Raw genomic sequence first — 19,367 nt, 5'->3', positions numbered from 1 at the left:
TAGTAATAGGGGTTGCGACAATTTCGGCGGCTAATTTTAGAAAGAAAGGGTCCAGATTGTCTAGCCCAGCTGATTTGTAGGGGTCCAGATTTAGCAGCTCTTTCAGGAAATCAGCCATCTGAATTTGGGTGAAGGAGAAGCGGGGGGGGCATGGGCAAGTTGCAGCGGAGGGTGCAGAGCTGGTGGCCGAGGTAGGGGTAGCCAGGTGGAAAGCATGGCCAGCCGTAGCAAAATGCTTATTGAAATTCTTGATTATCGTAGATTTATCGGTGGTGGGTAGCTGGGAGGAGGTGCTCTTATTCTCTATGGACTTTACAGTGTCCCAAAACTTTTTGGAGTTAGTGCTACAGGATGCACATTCCTGTTTGAAAAAGCTAGCCTTTGCTTTCCTAACTGATTGTGTATATTGGTTCCTGACTTCCCTGAAAAGTTGCATATCGCTGGGGCTGTTCGATGCTAATGCAGTACGCCACAGGAGGTTTTTGTGCTGTTCAAGGGCAGTCAAGTCTGGGGTGAACCAGGGGCTATATCTGTTCTTAGTTCTGAATTTATTGAATGGGGCATGCTTATTTAAGATGGAGAGGAAAGCACTTTTGAAAAACATCCAGGCATCCTCTACTGACGGAATGAGGTCAATATCCATCCAGGATACCCGAGCCTGGTCAATTAGAAAGGCCTGCTCGCTGAAGTGTTTTAGGGAGCGTTTGACAGTGATGAGGGGTGGTCGTTTGACCGCAGACCCATTACGGACGCATGCAATGAGGCAGTGATCGCTGAGATCCTGGTTGAAGACAGCGGAGGTGTATTTAGAGGGTAAATTAGTCAGGATGACATCTATGAGGGTGCCCATGTTTACGGATTTAGGGTTGTACCTGGTAGATTCCTTGATAATTTGTGTGCGATTGAGGGCATCTAGTTTAGATTGTAGGACGGCCGGGGTGTTAAGCATATCCCAGTTTAGGTCACCAAGCAGTACGAACTCTGAGGATAGATGGGGGGCAAGCAATTCACATATGGTGTCCAGGGCACAACTGGGGGCTGAGGGGGGTCTGTAGCAAGCGGCAACAGTGACAGACTTATTTCTGGAATGGTAGATTTTTAGAAGTAGAAGCTCAAACTGTTTGGGCAAAGACCTCGATAGTATGATAGAGCTCTGCAGGCTCTCTCTACAGTAGATTGCAACTCCGCCCCCTTTGGCAGTTCTATCTAGACGGAAAATGTTGTAGTTCGGAATGGACATTTCTGAATTTTTGGTGGCCTTCCTAAGCTAAGATTCAGACACTGCTAGAACATCAGGGTTGGCAGAGTGTGCTAACGCAGTGAATAACTCAAACTTGGGGAGGAGACTTCTGATGTTAACATGCAAGAAACCAATGCTTTTACGGTTACAGAAGTCAACAAATGATAGCGCCTGGGGGGTAGGAGTGATACTGGGGGCTACAGGGGTTAACCTCTACATCACCAGAGGAACAGAGGTGGAATAGAATAAGGATACAGCTAAAGGCTTTAAGAACTGGTCTGCTAGTGCGTTGGGTACAGAGAAAGGGTGCAGATTTCCGGGCGTTGTAGAATAGATTCAGGGCATTATGTACAGACAAGGATATGGAAGGATATGAGTACAGTGGACGTACACCTAAGCATTGGGTAACTATGAAAGAGATAGCATTACTGGAGGTACCGATTGAGCCGGTCTCCGCGAGTATGGGGGTTGGGACAAAGGAGCTCTCTGAGGCTTGTTGAGCTGAACTTGGGGCTCTACAGTGAAATTGTATAATAAGAACTAACCAAAACAGCAATAGGCTAGGCATATTGACATGGGAGAGAGGCATAACGCAATCACAGGTGTTATTCAAGAGGGCTAAGACAACAACTGGTAATGGCGACGCAAGTTTGGGCTGAGGCTAAACAGATAAACAGGATGGGGTACCGTGTAAAGGAACAGTCCAGCAGGCATTAGCTGTGTAGCTGAGTGATCATAAGGTCCAGTGAACAGCACTAAGTAAGTCCGGGAGCAGATCGTAGGCTGCTAAAGTACAGGCGAGCAGGAGGCACGGCTGTTTATTGTGCGTGCTAGCGGGCCGGGGCTAGCAGATGGATCTTCGTGGTCGTTGCAACGGAAAGCCTGTTGAAAACACATCAGACGATTACGTCGGCAGACCAGACATGATGGATCGGCGGGGCTCCGTGTCGACACTAGGAGGTTCCGTCAGGTTGACAGAGAGGTAGATAGCCGGGAGATGGGCCTGGCTCGAGGCTAGCTCAAGGCTAACTGGTACGTCGGGAAGTGGATATTAGCCAACAACATCCATTAGGTTGCAGCTAGCTAGTTGCGATGGTCCGGTGTTAAGGTCCAGTGATTCAGTGACTCCGGCAGAAAATCCGATATGCTCTGGGTCGATAGCACGCTGTGCAGACTGGCCGATAATTGTCCAGGCTAGAGCTGGCTGGTAGGTAGTGCAGGCCACGGACAGTGGTGAAGACACTAACGGTGGATAATAGCAAGTAGCTAGTTAGCTGGCTAGCTGGCTAGTTTCAACCGTAGGTCCTTGATAAAAATAAATAAATAATAGAATCCGTTCCACATTGGGTGAGGTGGGTTGCAGGAAAGTATATTTAGTTAAAGGATGGAAAGTGAGATAGAGAAATATATACGAATAAAAGACAAAAAAACAAAAAAAAAAACTGGCTATTTACACGAGGACACAACACAATACACGACCGCACTACTACGCCATCTTGGATATCCTGTGTTGATCAGTCAGCGCAAATTTGGATTATAATGACAAGAAGAAAATTGCATTGACAGTGGAGGGAGCGTACTGATTACACGCAAGTGTCCAGGTCAGCAGTTTACACAGATGACTTCAGTCATATGAAAAACCTTCCATAGCAAAATATACCTAGCTAGCTAGCCTTCCTTTTGCTTCTCATCTAACTGGTGTTAGCTAGCTAGCTACAACTGCTATCCTTCTACGAGCTAACTGCTACTGTTGTGCATCAACCGAGTTGAACCCGGTTTTAGAACTCAGATTCAGCTGAAAATATGTTAGCATTGTCTGAAATACTACAAAAAGGTGGCACATCGTTGGTTTATATTGGGCAGAAATGAGCATGTGAGAGCGGTAAATTGTGAATTTAATTAAACCTGTTGCCCCTACAAACAAATTCAGTCTAATGGTCACCTCAGTGATATGAAATCCTTAGATTAGGGCCGAATGAATTGATTTCAATTGACGGATCTCCTTATATGAACTGTAACTCAGTAAATTCATCCGCTGCCATCACCTTGTGTTTCAGCATTATAATGCACAACCCCAAGTTCGCAAAGATCTACACACAATTCCTGGAAGCTGAAAATGTCCCAGTTCTTCCATGGCCTGCATACTCACCAGACATGTTGCCCATTGAGCACGTTTGGGATGCTCTGGAGCGACGTGTACGACAGTATGTTCCAGTTCCTGCCAATATCCAGCAACTTCGCACAGCCATTGAATAGGAGTGGGACAACATTCCACAGGGCACAATCAACAGCCTGATCAACTCTATGCGAAGGAGATGTGTCGTGCTGCATGAGGCAAATGGTGGTCACACCAGATACTGACAGGTTTTCTTAGCAATTTTCTGGTGCCATTCAACAATATGGCATGCTTCAAATTCAAATACTTCCGTCTTCATGCACGATCGGGAGTTTTCCATAGGAATATGTGGATGACGTCAGCGCTATCACTATCTACTGGTTTTAATGTCTATGGCAGAGAGAGGCACAGAGTCAGAGACCTCCAGTGGTCTGAAAAAGAGAACACAGCTCCCTTTGGGCAGAGGGACACTGTTCTCTAGGAGCTACGACACAGCAGACAAAAATATCTCACCCCAGACTCATTGATAACCCCAATCCTCCATGGAGACAGAAGGTATGAACCCAAACCAAGTCCTAATTAATAATCGGCCTCTGAGGAAAAATATAATTCATGGCAGTACATATACAGTCAGCAGAGAACACCTTCACTGATTTGTAAGTAATGACTTGTGAATCCTTGCGGAGCCCTTTTCTCTGGCTCTCTGTAGCCCTTGTTTAGCCTAGTGGGTCATTTTAAATTGAGCAGCATCGATTGCAAGTGCAAAAAACAGTTAATTCTGCCTTTGGCTACAAAGGAAACAGGCATTGAGGAGATGTGTTCACTTCTACCACCTGTTTCCTGGGCAAGTCATGACTAGGATTCAACAGGCCTGAACTGCTGTGCCTGTGCACAGTATCTATTTTTTAAAGAAGGATATAGAAAAACTGTGTTATAGCATACTAAGAACACATAAGATCTTGTTGATTGGGCAACATTGCTGAACTCATGCTATGGGTCAAGGTATGACATAGCCTAGCATGACCACTAGTGCTTCATTGCTTTGATTTATCACTCCCATTAAGCAATGCATCTGCCTTAATTGGAAAAGAGTGTAGTGGAGATAAACCCTGGTTGTAAATCATGGGTACTAATGACCTCCCTCTGCTGAGGTAATGTGTCGTGATCTCACCCTATTGATTTGTGGTTTGTTGAGATCAAATGTTTTGGTCGCTTTTATCCACCAATTCTCACTGGGATCAAGTTTCAACAATTCATCTGGACTTCTCTAGCGCCCCAGTCTGTAAGTAAGTAGGTCTATAAGTCTATCAGTAAAACTTGAGGGTCATTTAGGGGTCTAAATCAATTCAATGACTCTATAAGCAAAAATCAAAAAGTACAGCCCAATAAGTCTATTGGGGGTTGCATGTGGTGTACTAAATATGCTACCGCATCGACAGTAAATCTTGCTAGCAGAACACTGGTACATTTATGTAACACAGCATTAACTGCTAGACACAACAAAATAGCAATTCTAGACACAACTCATTGTCTTTTATCCTGTGTCTCGTCTCCAGTGGCGATTTTAGCATGTCAATCTTGGTGGGGCAAACTGAACATTTATTTTTTAGATGCATGCCAGCAAAGCCACTACACAACACAACACAAAACAATACATTAATTGCACTATAACAGTGACAAATGGTGCCCACAAACTGTTAGGGCCTACATAAAGCTGTCCCAACAGCAGGGCTTATCTTTCAGCACCATGGAGTGAATCCTTACCATCGCTACACCTGGCTATCAGCAGAGCCTTGTCTGGCAGCGAAACAGTTCATTCAGCCTCATTTACTGCCTTTTAAAAAACCATAGCTGATATGGCTGAGTTGCTTAAACAAATGTGGTTACTACTGACTCCTTGTGGATTTGTGTAAGTCGATAAGAACCGCAACCTACTTCAATAATAACAAACGCCAAAATGAGTTTTGACTTTTGAACCATACACAAACATTATTACATTTATGTTCAGTAAATTCATGTTTATTCTTATATCATTAACACTTAGCTTGAAGTAAAAAGCAAGTGCAAGCAAACGAGCTGCGATGAGGTAGGCCTATTTGTTCAGCACTTTCAAAATGGACACCGACAGAAATTCAGATAGATGTTAGTTCAGATAAATTCAGCAAGATGTTGAGGCCTTAACTTTACTCTTCTTTAAGTCACTACACAGAGAGAGAGAGAGAGAGAGAGAGAGAGAGAGAGAGAGAGAGTATTTTATTCGGCCTATGTGGTCTAAAAATGAAGGAAATACAATCATGAGGATCCACTTTTATATACAATATACCGACGCACAGACAGCGCATTGCACAAAACAATACAACCCTCGCAATATCAACTGGAATTACATGGGTCTATTACTGAACCTTTTGTTGAAAACAAATATTTGAATGGGTAGAGACAAACATGGTTACAGACCCAACAATATTATATAGTATATCCTCCTTGTCAAGAAAAGCACATGAGCTAATTATAATACACAAAGTAAGCAAAACAATTAAAATCATTCCAACATTGCCTAAAATGATGAATAAGATACTAATGAGATAGGCCTATTGCTTACATAGGTCTATAACAGTTGAGATGTACAAACTATGGCATAAGGGAACGATGAACGGATAAGAGGCAATCCATAATTTTGATTAAGACATTAATGAGAGCGCTAAGATGTCATCAAACTTGGCATTCTCTGGATTTATGGTTCTTTCAAAACAACTGGGAACTCTGAAAAAAACAAGGTCGAATCATGACGTCAGTGATCTTCAGGTCGGAGCTCTAGAAAGAGGCCAGAGTTCCCGACTTGGAAACCCGACTTAGCTCTTCCTGCCTATAGATTCTGCAGTGACGTAGTGTCCCCATAAGTGACAGGGCGGCAGGTAGCTTAGTGGGTAAGAGCGTTGTGCCAGTAACCGAAAGGTCGCTGGTTCTAATCCCCGAGCCGACTAGGTGAAAAATCTGTCGATGTGCCCTTAAGCAAGGCACTTAACCCTAATTGCTCCTGTAAGTCGCTCTGGATAAGAGCGTCTGCTAAATGACTAAAATGTAAAATGTAAATGACCGTTCAAAATATATTTTCCCAGTCGCAGCTCGTTTTTTTCCGAGTTCCCAGTTGTCTTGAACTCACTGAAGTCTGAGATTTCCCAGTTCAGAGTTTCTAGTTGTTTTGAACACGGCAGAAGTCATGCTGGATTGACAGCATGGCCAATGTATTCAACCTTTTCTGTCAAATGGTGTTGCGTGTGAATGTCTATCCTTTTAAGCTTGGAAAATAGACCCTTTCAGACAGGTGTTTTAAATCCTTAAACCCAGACTTGGACCACACACAATCTCCCCCGAATAGCAGACAGGGGTAGCAAAATAGTGATTGCTTTGCAGCGCTTGCAGTTAGCCACTGATTCCTTCCAAACCACTCATTGTTGAATTTGCGATTTCCGACTTGTTGTGTAATGTTTATGTCCAATGGCTGATGAGCACCGATACATTTTATCTATAATTTATCTTTATATGACAAGGATTGAAAAGGATTTGCCAGTAGATTGTCGACGTGATTCATGATGATGACTGCTTGTCTAGCTTGCTAGCTAAGATTTTGAAAGTATGATGTTGACATGATCAGTCCAATCAAAGCTACGGTAGATATAACGTGATATGATGTCATTTTATCTGTGGCCAATGACCTTGAGCCTTCTTAGATGAGCACTTCTAATGTAAATCTATGGCATCACCCAAGGGGGCTTGAACTGCCTAGCTCTTCCTGCCTATAGATTCTGCAGTGACGTAGTGTCCCCATAAGTGACAGTACACTGAGCCAATCACGGCGCAACTAGAGAAGATTACCAATGCCTACGCTCTGTATTGTCCGCTGGCTTGCCCCTACACCACAGAAAGCACTGCGAGCTAGGCTGAAACACCTGCATTTTGGAGCTGCCTTACTTATGAAAGCAAGAAAGAGACCGTGTTTGTATGCGGCTTTATTCACTCAATAAATGTTTTTTTTTTAAATTGTTTGCCAACTGATATGTGACAAAAATTATTGCCAAAATAACATGCAAAACAGGCAAAACAGGTGGGCATCAAAACAGGTGGTGCTCTTACCTGCCCTGAATGACGGATCGCCACTGCTCATCTCGAGATGTATGACAAACGTGGGAGGCTGACGGATTCCTTCTTTCTCTCTAAACCAGAAGCCTGCAATGTGTCTACTGTAAAATCTCCATCTAATTATTTTGTGTGTGTGTGTGTTTTGGGAGCAGCTGCTGTCAATGTTGATGAAGAACAATCACGCTCTAATTCGATGAAAAAAGCTCTTAACCAGATTTTGGCTTGACACAAAAGACAAACAGGACAATTTCAACAGGGCGCGCTTGTGCATAAATAAATTATTTGTTTTCATGTAAAGCAACACTCTTTGGCGTGAGAGCTGAAAAATTAGTGGAATTGATCATTCGGAACAGAGCATCTCATCTGTCTTTTGTGTGAGATGGACAAATTGTGTTATTAATCCTGAACAACTGCAAGATTGCACTAACAACATTGTAATGACATTGTAGTTATTAAGATGTGAATGGAAATCAACGCTTGATCCAGTACAACTCTGCAACGCTGTGGTAGTCCTTAGGACTGAGGCACTTTGGGTGTGGGAACAGATGACCCCCTCTCTTCCTGTTGCGGTATGAATGAGAAGATGTGGGGAGACGAGTGTGAAACATGCAAATGTCTCCCCTGCTCTTTTGACGTCCAATCCGGTCGCACAGCAGTGCTCATTAACGCAGCGTCAGCTGCAGCGCTTCCGACACCACACACTGTTCCTCCAGCAGTGTGTGTGTGTGTGTGTGTGTGTGCGTGGTTGTTTACAGCTGTGTGAGATGCGCATGTTTAATTAGGTTTAGGAGAGCTCTCCTCTCTCAATTACTGTCCATCAGCCCTCCCAGTGGGGGTACAGGGGACAGCAGGAGACGAGGGAGTGGAGGGAATGGGGGAAGGAGGGAGTGAAGAAGGGATGTGGCTTAGGCTCAATCCCAATACCCCCCCCACCCCACCCCAGCCCTCCGTTTTGCACGATCCCGCAAGCCCCATCAGGTCGGAGTGGTATCCATTCAACTTTGAGCGAGGCGTAGTGCCTTTTCAGCCTTCTAGTTGGCCCTCCAAACGAAGCGAATCGAGATGCAGATTTTCTATCAAGTGTTTCCCAAAACTCCCATGAAGCTCTGCGAACCAACCCCGGAGAGTTGCTTCTAGAATAATGGCTGACAAGAATAGTAGGATGGAAGCAAATGTTAGTAATTATAACTCGAAAACAACGAGGAGGGCTAAGGGAGGGTATTGGGATTGAAACCAAGTCATGGATCTCCTCCATCCATCCCTCCCTCTATTGTTACCAGTGGCGTGTATTCATGGCTGCCAAGGGAAGCCAGGCTTCCCCCAAAAATGTACCAATCATAATTTTCCTTCTATTCGCAAGAGGCTGAATATATCTCACAGGAGAAAGCATCCAAGCGAGCAAAACAGCACCCCTCTGTCTCTCTACGTGTAGGCCATCTATCTGATACTGTCTGGTCCAAACGAGTATGACATTGTTCCCGCCCGTAGCATTGAAGGCAAGAGAAGCCAGCGAGCATCTGGCCTCACTTGACAAAAAAAGTATACAAAATTAGCCAATCAGCGTTGAGCTAAACTGAGCGAGCTCAACTGTGAATGGTCCTTGTCAAGGGAATCTAGTTTAGATTTGGCGTCACTCCTATCAAATCCCATTGAGAGCATACATCATTGACAGAAAAACTTGAATTGTTGCATCTCATTGTGTTGTTGTCCTCCCCGTGGCTAGCTAGCCAGCTAGCTAAAACTGGCCCTTTCCTAAATTAGCCATGGATGGAGATAGGGATTTAGACTTGTAGTTTTACTTAATTCTCCGAACTGGCCAATGATCATAACGGCAATTCTGATCCAACCATTAATTCATACATTGTTGTACCCCTGGCCTGAGAAGATGGAAGTTCAATACGTAGCTAGATGTAGAAGGCTAATGTTAACTAGCTAAAGTTGTCCATGAATGGAAGTTAGGCTAGCGAGCAAGCATTTTAGCCAGTTAGCCTAGGACAACAACAAATAAAAGCATGTACTGTATGACAGAGTGATAGACCGTTTCGTCAACATGAAAGAGAGGAGGATAGCATTGGCGTAGGGTGAGTCAAGATGCTTTTCTACTTGCACGAACGCGCACGCATGCACACACACGCACAGAAATCATAAACATGGACAGCCACATCATACTTAGCTTACGTTGTTTGGACTAAATCGTTTTTGGTATCTTTTAGTTGTCACTGTATTAGACTAAGCAGAGGTGATTTGATGATGTTGAAATGTTAAAGTTGAAATGGTGCTGGAATAGTGGAGGGAGCTCCTGTTTTCTTTGCGACTTGAGGTAACTCTCTGTGGTTCTAAATCAATAGTTGTTTAGTGGTCCGAAAATGTCTGAAATATTAACTTGCTTGACCATGCTGTAGGTCATGTAACTGTCTGTTACTGTACATGCAATATCCTCTACAGGATCGGCATCCCTAGAATGGCGTTGTAAACAACAGCCAACTTTCCGGGACATAGACATCTCTTAAATGGGCAGAAAGCTTAAATACTTCTTAATCTAACTGCACTGTCCAATTTACAGCAGCTATTACAGCAAAAAAAATACCATGCTATTGTTTGAGGATAGTGCACAACCAAAATTTAGCATAATTTAGCATAGTTTTGTTTGATAAAATCAATTTTTATATTCAAATGTAGGACCTGGGTTCTACAGTTTGACCCCCTGCTGTCTCTGGTTCCCCCCCGGCCATCTAGATGTGTGAAGGTTAGTGTATTTTCTGTAGGGAAGCTAATGATCCATCATGTATGACATTCCTGGGAGTTTGTAAACTTACATTTTTTATTACCATAGCATTTTTGTATGTTCTCTATAGTTATGTACTTGAAAATGTATAAATCTACCAATTCGGAACATTTGAGAAAACTCCTGGCAGACATGATACAAAATATTGTGTAGTGATGTAATCCTTCACTGGATCAGTCTGAAACTTTGCACACACAATGCTGCCATTTTGTCGACAAAATCTAAATTACACTATCTGGCCTTTCTCTTTACATTTTAGTCATTTAAGCAGACGCACTTATACAGATCGACTTACAGTTAGTGAGTGCATACATTTGGTCCCCCGTGGGAAACGAACCCACAACCCTGGCGTTGCAAACGCCATGCTCTACCAACTGAGCTACACGGGACTCTTGCATTTCAAAGATGATGAAGAAAAAAAAAGAAAAAAAATGCATGTTTTTTTTCTTTGTATTATCTTTTACCAGATCTAATGTGTCATATTCTCCTACATTAATTTCACATTTCCACAAACTTCAAAGTGTTTCCTTTCAAATTATATCAAGAATATGCATATCCTTGCTTCAGGTCCTGAGCTACAGGTAGTTAGATTTGGGTATTCTCATTTTATGCGAAAATTGAAAAAAAGGCTACGATCCATAACAGGATATGCTTTGTGGACTTCACTGGACAGAGGTTGCTATCCAGTTTTGTGATAAAACAAATGTGTGGTTGAATTTATTCTGCCACTATGTCTTCTTATTGTCTCTGCCTTTACGCCTATAGAGTGGGGGGGAAAAGTATTTAGTCAGCCACCAATTGTGCAAGTTCTCCCACTTAAAAAGATGAGAGAGGCCTGTAATTTTCATCATATGTACACGTCAACTATGACAGACAAAATGAGAGAAAGAAAAATCAAGAAAATCACATTGTAGGATTTTTTATGAATGTATTTGCAAATGATGGTGGAAAATAAGTATTTGGTCAATAACAAAAGTTTCTCAATACTTTGTTATATACCCTTTGTTGGCAATGACACAGGTCAAACGTTTTCTGTAAGTCTTCACAAGGTTTTCACACACTGTTGCTGGTATTTTGGCCCATTCCTCCATGCAGATCTCCTCTAGAGCAGTGATGTTTTGGGGCTGTCGCTGGGCAACACAGACTTTCAACTCCCTCCAAAGATTTTCTATGGGGTTGAGATCTGGAGACTGGCTAGGCCACTCCAGGACCTTGAAATGCTTCTTACGAAGCCACTCCTTCGTTGCCCGGGCGGTGTGTTTGGGATCATTGTCATGCTGAAAGACCCAGCCACGTTTCATCTTCAATGCCCTTGCTGATGGAAGGAGGTTTTCACTCAAAATCTCACGATACATGGCCCCATTCATTCTTTCCTTTACACGGATCAGACGTCCTGGTCCCTTTGCAGAAAAACAGCCCCAGAGCATGACGTTTCCACTCCCATGCATCACAGTAGGTATGGTGTTCTTTGGATGCAACTCAGCATTCTTTGTCCTCCAAACACGACGAGTTGAGTTTTTACCAAAAAGTCATCTGACCATATGACATTCTCCCAATCCTCTTCTGGATCATCCAAATGCACTCTAGCAAACTTCAGACGGGCCTGGACATGTACTGGCTTAAGCAGGGGGACACGTCTGGCACTGCATGATTTGAGTCCCTGGCGGCGTAGTGTGTTACTGATGGTAGGCTTTGTTACTTTGGTCCCAGCTCTCTGCAGGTCATTCACTAGGTGCCCCCGTGTGGTTCTGGGATTTTTGCTCACCGTTCTTGTGATCATTTTGACCCCACGGGGTGAGATCTTGCGTGGAGCCCCAGATCGAGGGAGATTATCAGTGGTCTTGTATGTCTTCCATTTCCTAATAAATGCTCCCACAGTTGATTTCTTCAAACCAAGCTGCTTACCTGTTGCAGATTCAGTCTTCCCAGCCTGGTGCAGGTCTACAATTTTGTTTCTGGTGTCCTTTGACAGCTCTCTGGTCTTGGCCATAGTGGAGTTTGCAGTGTGACTGTTTGAGGTTGTGGACAGGTGTCTTTTATACTGATAACAAGTTCAAACAGGTGCCATTAATACAGGTAACGAGTGGAGGACAGAGGAGCCTCAAAGAAGAAGTTACAGGTCTGTGAGAGCCAGAAATCTTGCTTGTTTGTAGGTGACCAAATACTTATTTTCCACCATAATTTGCAAATAAATTCATTAAAAATCCTACAATGTGATTTTCTGGATTTTTTTTTCTCCATTTGTCTGTCATAGTTGACGTGTACCTATGATGAAAATTACAGGCCTCTCTCATCTTTTTAAGTGGGAGAACTTGCACAATTGGTGGCTGACTAAATACTTTTTTCCCCCACTGTATATCAAGGTCACAAGGCATATGAATTAACAGGTTATAGAGCAAACAACGCAATTATCACAAGACATGAATTGACTACAGCTCAGCGTTCAACACCATAGTGCCCACAAAGCTCATCACTAAGCTAAGGACCCTGGGACTAAACACCTCCCTCTGCGACTGGATCCTGGACTTCCTGACGGGCCACCCCCAGGTGGTAAGGGTAGGTAACAACACATCTGCCACGCTGATCCTCAACACGGGGGCCCCTCAGGGGTGCGTGCTCACTCCCCTCCTGTACTCCCTGTTCACCCATGACTGCATGGCCAGGCACGACTCCAACACCATCATTACATTTGCAGACGACACAACAGTAGGAGGCCTGATCACCGACAACTATGAGACAGCCTATAGGGAGGAGGTCAGAGACCTGGCCGTGTGGTGCCAAGATAACAACCTCTCCCTTTAACGTGATCAAGACAAAGGAGATGATTGTGGACTACAGGAAAAGGAGGACCGAGCACGCCCCCATTCTCATTAACGGGGCTGTAGTGAAGCAGGTTGAGAGCTTCAAGTTCCTTGATGTCCACATCACCAACAAACTATCATGGTCCAAACACACCAAGACATTCATGAAGAGGGCACAACAAAGCCTATTCCCCCTCAGGAGACTGAAAAGATTTGGCATGGGTCCTCAGATCCTCAAAAAGTTATACAGCTGCACCATCGAGAGCATCCTGACTGGTTGCATCACTGCCTGGTATGGCAACTGCTCGGCCTCCGACCGCAAGGCACTACAGAGGGTAGTGTGTACGGCCCAGTACATCACTGGGGCCAAGCTTCCTGCCATCCAGGACCTCTATACCAGGCGGTGTCAGAGGAAGGCCCTAAATATTGTCAAAGACTCCAGCCACCCTAGTCATAGACTGTTCTCTCTGCTACCGCACGGCAAGCAGTACTGGAGCGCCAAGTCTAGGTCCAAAAGGCTTCTTAACAGCTTCTACCCCCAAGCCATAAGACTCCTGAACAGCTAATTAAATGGCTACCGGGACTATTTGCATTGTCAGCCTCTACAGCCGTTCCAACAGAACTAGCTCTCAAAACACTCAAAGAGTGAAGTCAGGCAGTAAGCAATGTCTATCTTTAGCCACCACTGCATATATGTTGAATTATGCATTGCATATATTGCATAGGCTCCTCCTGTGGTTTTTTTCATCATAATGACGGGGTGGAATTGTGAGGACAAATGAGCCTGCTGACACGTATGCCTTCATCCATTTTGTTCCTCTCTCTCCCACTCCCTAGTCAACAGCCATCATTAAGGGGTGTAAGGAACACCTGACATTTTGAAGCTGGGCGAACTGAGCAGCTTTTCTACCTGCCTTGTCAGATGATGAGGAGATGGTGAAGGCTTCAAACACAAGCCGACTGGGTTTGCAACGCTGAGCTGCTTTCATCATTAGCATTGTTATCAGGTTATTTGTCAGCTGCTCTGACACACACATGTACACACACCACACACACTTCCCAGGAAGTGCACTGTTGTAGGGGGAAAGAGGTGGCCACTCGTTAACGATAACTGAGTGAGGTCTTTGTGTACAGTGTTTCAGAAATCCAGACAGACAATAAGCACAGGCTTCCTGTTCGCAAAGCCAAAAGTATTCCTGTCACTTGAATATTTTTTAATCGTGACAATCATCATACCCTACTATTTTTGGTTCAATTCAAAAGTGAGTTTTCATTAAATGTGACATGTACGATAGCGAGCGCAGCCCCATCTCTGTGTCGTGATTCCCTTATCCTCCAGAAGTATCATTACGCGTCAGCCATGACAGTTTGAGAGGTGGGTTGCGTCTCACCCACACACTGAGCCGGCTGATGCTGGGCCAGGTGTTTTCTCTGCCTTTCAAATGTGTGCCTATGATCTCTCAGGCAGGGATGGAAATGTGACAAAATCGTATTCACACTGACGTCATTGCAAACGTACACACACACACACAAATCCACATCTGTGTTCATCTCCACCTTTTCAAATACACACATACGCGCACTGTGAGCAACTGGCGCGCACTAACACACACACGCACACAGGGAGAGCAGCAAAGGGGATCTCCACCTCTCTCCCAGGTCTATTATTAGATCTTCAACCCAGAGACAAAATAATCACAAGTTCAGCTGAAACACAGCACAGTGTGTGAGAATGTGTGAGAGAATGTGTGAGAATGTGTCTCAATTTGTGCCATATTAAGACATTGCTCTCCTTTAAAAATACTATCATTAGGGCTGCAGGAATGGCACAGTGGGAAACAAATAATCAATCACTATGATAGCTTTAGAGAGGGAACCAGGAACCACTGCAAATATCCACAAGTGGAAATTGTTATTGTGTAATAAATGCATAATATGTGAGTGTTTTCTTCTTATTACATCAACTTAGGCCTATCCTGGGGTTAATTACATTTCATATCTGTCAATACATGAACACCAGGCCTACTGTAGGTATGGATCTGTTCTGGTAGTATGGGCTCTGGCAGCATCCAGAGCTGTGTGCACATTTGAATAAAACAAACAGTCACAGACAATAAGCTCTTTGTGCAAAGCAGATCTAGCAGACTGATACAACAACTAATCTCAACGCTTCCGTCTCTTCCCAAACACTTGGAATGGGTGGCATTGGCACAACAAGATTAGGTCTTTGAAATGGGGCAGGGGGTGAACATTAAAATACTATTGTATGATATGCAATAGCTTCAGTAAACTACCAGTATGTGGGACACAAAACTCAACATAGCACTTCCAATTCAACATTGAGTTCAGTATTGATTCACTAGCTCTAAGTAAAGTATACACATAGAGCAAACATAATACATTGAAAGCTCACATTTACAAGGTCAATAATTAATTATTTTCAAACACTTGGGTGCCTTTTATAGTAGCAATTAAATGGCTCTATTTTAGACTGGGCTATGTTTGCTTCTTGTAGTGTCGTTTATTGGTGGTGGTGGTGGTGATGTCAAAATTACAAGTATCAAATTGCAATCATCCTCTACACGCTTGAGAAATTCACAATTGTCTTTTAGGTCTCTTCGGTGGTTTGATGTACTATTTATAGATGCGAGTGTGACGTAATATATCTAAAAATGCTCAAACCTTACCACAATTTCATTTACTGTGGAGCCCGCGCCCACGAGCGCAGGTGAGCTGAAGATGGTTGCAAATACACAGAAATGGAGAACAAAAAAAGGAAAATCAGGACATGGTGAACAAAGTGTGTATAGCGTTACCTCGGTATTGTAGTCATGCCTACGACTAAACCCAATGAATCGGAAAGCATCTCTCATGAGAAAAGCCTGCTATGGTTAATATGAGGAATGCAATAGTTCCTTCCTACGAATGAAATGACCTCGTGCGACGCAAAAAGAGGGGGAATTCACATTAACCGAACCTCGAATAACTGGGATTAAGAATGGAAGGAGAGGAACCGGCGTACAGCTGATCTATTTGAAGTTAGTCTTTCCTCTCTTACATATGTCACAACATAAGCTATCCAATGACGTCGTCGGCAACATGAGAGATGAGGATGTCAGGACATCGCAAATGGCTTCACAGGCTACCCGGCAAAACTGACCCGAGAGCAATTCTGTTGCAATCAATTCCAAATTGCTCACGGAATGTAAAAGGCTGCTTATTTTTTTGGGAACGTTGTAGGCTATATGTAGCTTATATTTTATATTAACTGTGTTTCCGTAAAAACTGTCATGTCAATTATTGTAAAATAGATAGACTAAAGCCGTCAAAATTATAGGTTATGTTCACTTTTATTGACTCCAAATTCCAGACCTATTCTCGTTGAAAATTGTCATGCTAAGGCAAACATAAACTGTTCGTTTAAACTGCATACAAAACAATTTATAAAATCAAATCGGTACTTACTATTTGCACAGGTGCTGAAGACACATATCGAGGCATTCCCCTTCCACTTCGTCCTCCGAGGTGAGGTCCGACAAAGGGCGCATTGGGACAGGGTCGTTCTCCTGGAGTGGTGGCCTCATCTCTCGGAGGAAGAGCTCCAAGAACCTTCGGAAGGTTTTTTCCTCGGTTGCAGAGCCGGCCATCACTTCTCATTCCTGGACAGACAAGAGACAGCACTAGCCGGGCAAGAAGACTACTTCAAATCGCTGGCTGGACTGCTCCCCACTGGTGCGGATTGGGGAACGCGCGCGCGTAAACAAGGCTTTCGCTCAATCACAGAAGAGGGTGGGTGGATGATGATGACGTACAAGAGAGGGGAGGGAATTTTTAGATAAAGGGAGGAAGCGTCAGGTTTGTGACAGGTTCGGTTTACGCGCGCGCACAACAGTCACCCCGAAAATAAAACCACGAAGTGGTCAATGAGTGTCGAATTTGTTCAACAAACAATGTAATTGCTAATTTGCTACGTGAGGTTTATTTGATCGAATAAATGTGTCGTAATGGTTAGGTTGTTACGAATGCACTGATATAAGTGGACGCACGTGGCATTCCGGCAACTTAGAAAAAAACGACTTTATATTGGACTGTTGTTCACACGCATATCTGCCCTCTCATTGGCTAGAATTGTCCCACCTGATCTCGCCTCCTCCCGCCTGCCTTCCATCTTTGAGCACATGCATGTCCATTGTTAGAGTGGTCACAGGACTATCTTGTCAATATAATTGAGAGTGGTTGGATTAAATAAACTAAATGCTTTAAAATAAGAATTAAAAGGTGGGCAAGACAATGGAAGACTGAAAAGATTAGGCATGGTTCCTCAGATCCTCAAAAAGTTATACAGCTGCACCATCGAGAGCATCCTGACTGGTTGCATCACCACCTGGTATGGCAACTGCTCGGCCTCCGACCGCAAGGCACTACAGAGGGTAGTGCGTACGGCCCAGTACATCACTTGGGCCAAGCTTCCTGCCATCCAGGACCTCTATACCAGGCGGTGTCAGAGGAAGGCCCTAAAAATTGCCAAAGACTCCAGCCACCCTAGTCATAGACTGTTCTCTCTGCTACCACACGGCAAGTGGAACCGGAACACCAAGTCTAGGTCCAAAAGGCTTCTTAACAGCTTCTACCCCCAAGCCATAAGACTCCTAAACAGCTAATCAACCCGGACTATTTGCATTGACATTTTTACGCTGCTGCTACTCTCTGTTTATTATCTATGCATAGTCACTTTACCTCTCTGTACATGTACATATTACCTCAAATCCTCGACTAACCTGTGCCACCGCACAGACTCTGTACCGGTACCCCCTGTATATAGCCTTGTTACTGTTATTTTATTGTTACTCTTTAATTATTTGTTATTTTTGTTATTTTAATTTTATTTACTTCAGTTTATTTCAGTAAATACTTTCTTAACACTTATTTCTCTTAAAACTGCATTGTTGGTTAAGGGCTTATAAGTAAGCATTTCACTGTTGTATTCGGCACATGTAACGAATACAATTTGATTTGATTTGAAATTGCCTTCACTGTGCAGGAACTGTAACAACAAATATCACGTTGTTATGTTACAGCCTTATTCTAAAATTGATTAAATCGTTTTTTCCCCCCTCCTAAATCTACACACAATACCCCATAATGACAAAGCAAAAACTGTAAAAAAATAAATAAATGGAAATATCACATTTACATAAGTATTCTGACCCTTTACTCAGTACTTTGTTGAAGCACCTTTGGCAGCGATTACAGCCTTGAGTCTTCTTGGGTATGACGCTACAAGCTTGGCACACCTATATTTGGGGAGTTTCTTCCATTCTTCTCTGCAGATCCTCTCAAGCACTGTCAGGTTGGATAACGAGCACTGGCTGGGCCACTCAAGGACATTCAGAGACTTGTCCCAAAGCCACTCCTCTCCTGCGTTGTCTTGGCTGTGTGCTTAGGGTTGTTGTCCTGTTGGAAGGTGAACCTTCACCCCAGTCGGAGGTCCTGAGCACTCTGGAGCAGGTTTTCATCAAGGATCTCTCTGTACTTTGCTCCATTCATCTTTCCCTCGAACCTGACTAGTCTCCCAGTCCCTGCCGCTGAAAAACATCCCCACAGCATGATGCTGCCACCACCATGCTTCACCGTAGGGATGGTGCCAGGTTTCCTCCAGACGTGACGCTTGGCATTCAGGCCAAAGAGTTTGATCTTGGTTTCATCAGACCAGAGAATCTTGTTTCTCATGGTCTGAGAGTCCTTTTGGTGACTTTTGGCAAACTCCAAGTGGGCTGTCATGTGCCTTTTACTGAGGAGTGGCTTCCGTCTGGCCACTCTACCATAAAGACCTGATTGGTGGAGCGCTGCAGAGATGGTTGTCCTTCTAGAAGGTTCTCCCATCTCCACAGAGGAACTCTGGAGCTCTGTCAGAGTGACCATCGGGTTCTTGGTCACCTCCCTGACCAAGGACCTTCTCCCCCGATTGCTCAGTTTGGCCGGGCAGCCAGCTCTAGGAAGAGTCTTGGTGGTTCCAAACTTCTTCCATTTAAGAATGATGGAGGCCACTGTGTTCTTGGGGACCTTCAACGCTGCAGAAATGTTTTGGTACCCTTTCCCAGATCTGTGCCTCGACACAATCCTGTCTCTGAGCTCTATGGACAATTCCTTCGACCTCATGGCTTGGTTTTTGCTCTGACATGCACTGTCAACTAATGGCGCTCCCCCTTCCCGCTTTCGCCCGTGAGGGGCCTTTTCCCAGTGCTCAGCATAATCGAATCCGCCCATTGAAATCGTGTTTTTCTTAAT

At 44.0% G+C, this 19,367-nt stretch overlaps 1 protein-coding gene across 1 annotated transcript in view; it reads right to left on the bottom strand.

Annotated features, from left to right (window-relative positions):
* Positions 1 to 16,840, bottom strand: part of LOC121579387 (protein phosphatase 1E) — an 81,765-nt gene extending 64,925 nt beyond the window's left edge. Inside the window, exon 1 of the mRNA XM_041893952.2 lies at positions 16,545 to 16,840. Within this exon, the coding sequence (XP_041749886.1) occupies positions 16,545 to 16,726 (182 nt within the window). The 5' untranslated portion in view covers positions 16,727 to 16,840. The remainder of the gene's footprint in view (positions 1 to 16,544) is intronic.
* Positions 16,841 to 19,367: the final 2,527 nt, after the last annotated feature.

This window comes from Coregonus clupeaformis, chromosome 13 (genome assembly GCF_020615455.1).
Source record: "Coregonus clupeaformis isolate EN_2021a chromosome 13, ASM2061545v1, whole genome shotgun sequence".
NCBI lineage: Eukaryota > Metazoa > Chordata > Actinopteri > Salmoniformes > Salmonidae > Coregonus > Coregonus clupeaformis.
The sequence above is the reverse complement of the archived record's forward strand: the minus strand, read 5'-3'. Positions and strand labels throughout refer to the sequence as shown.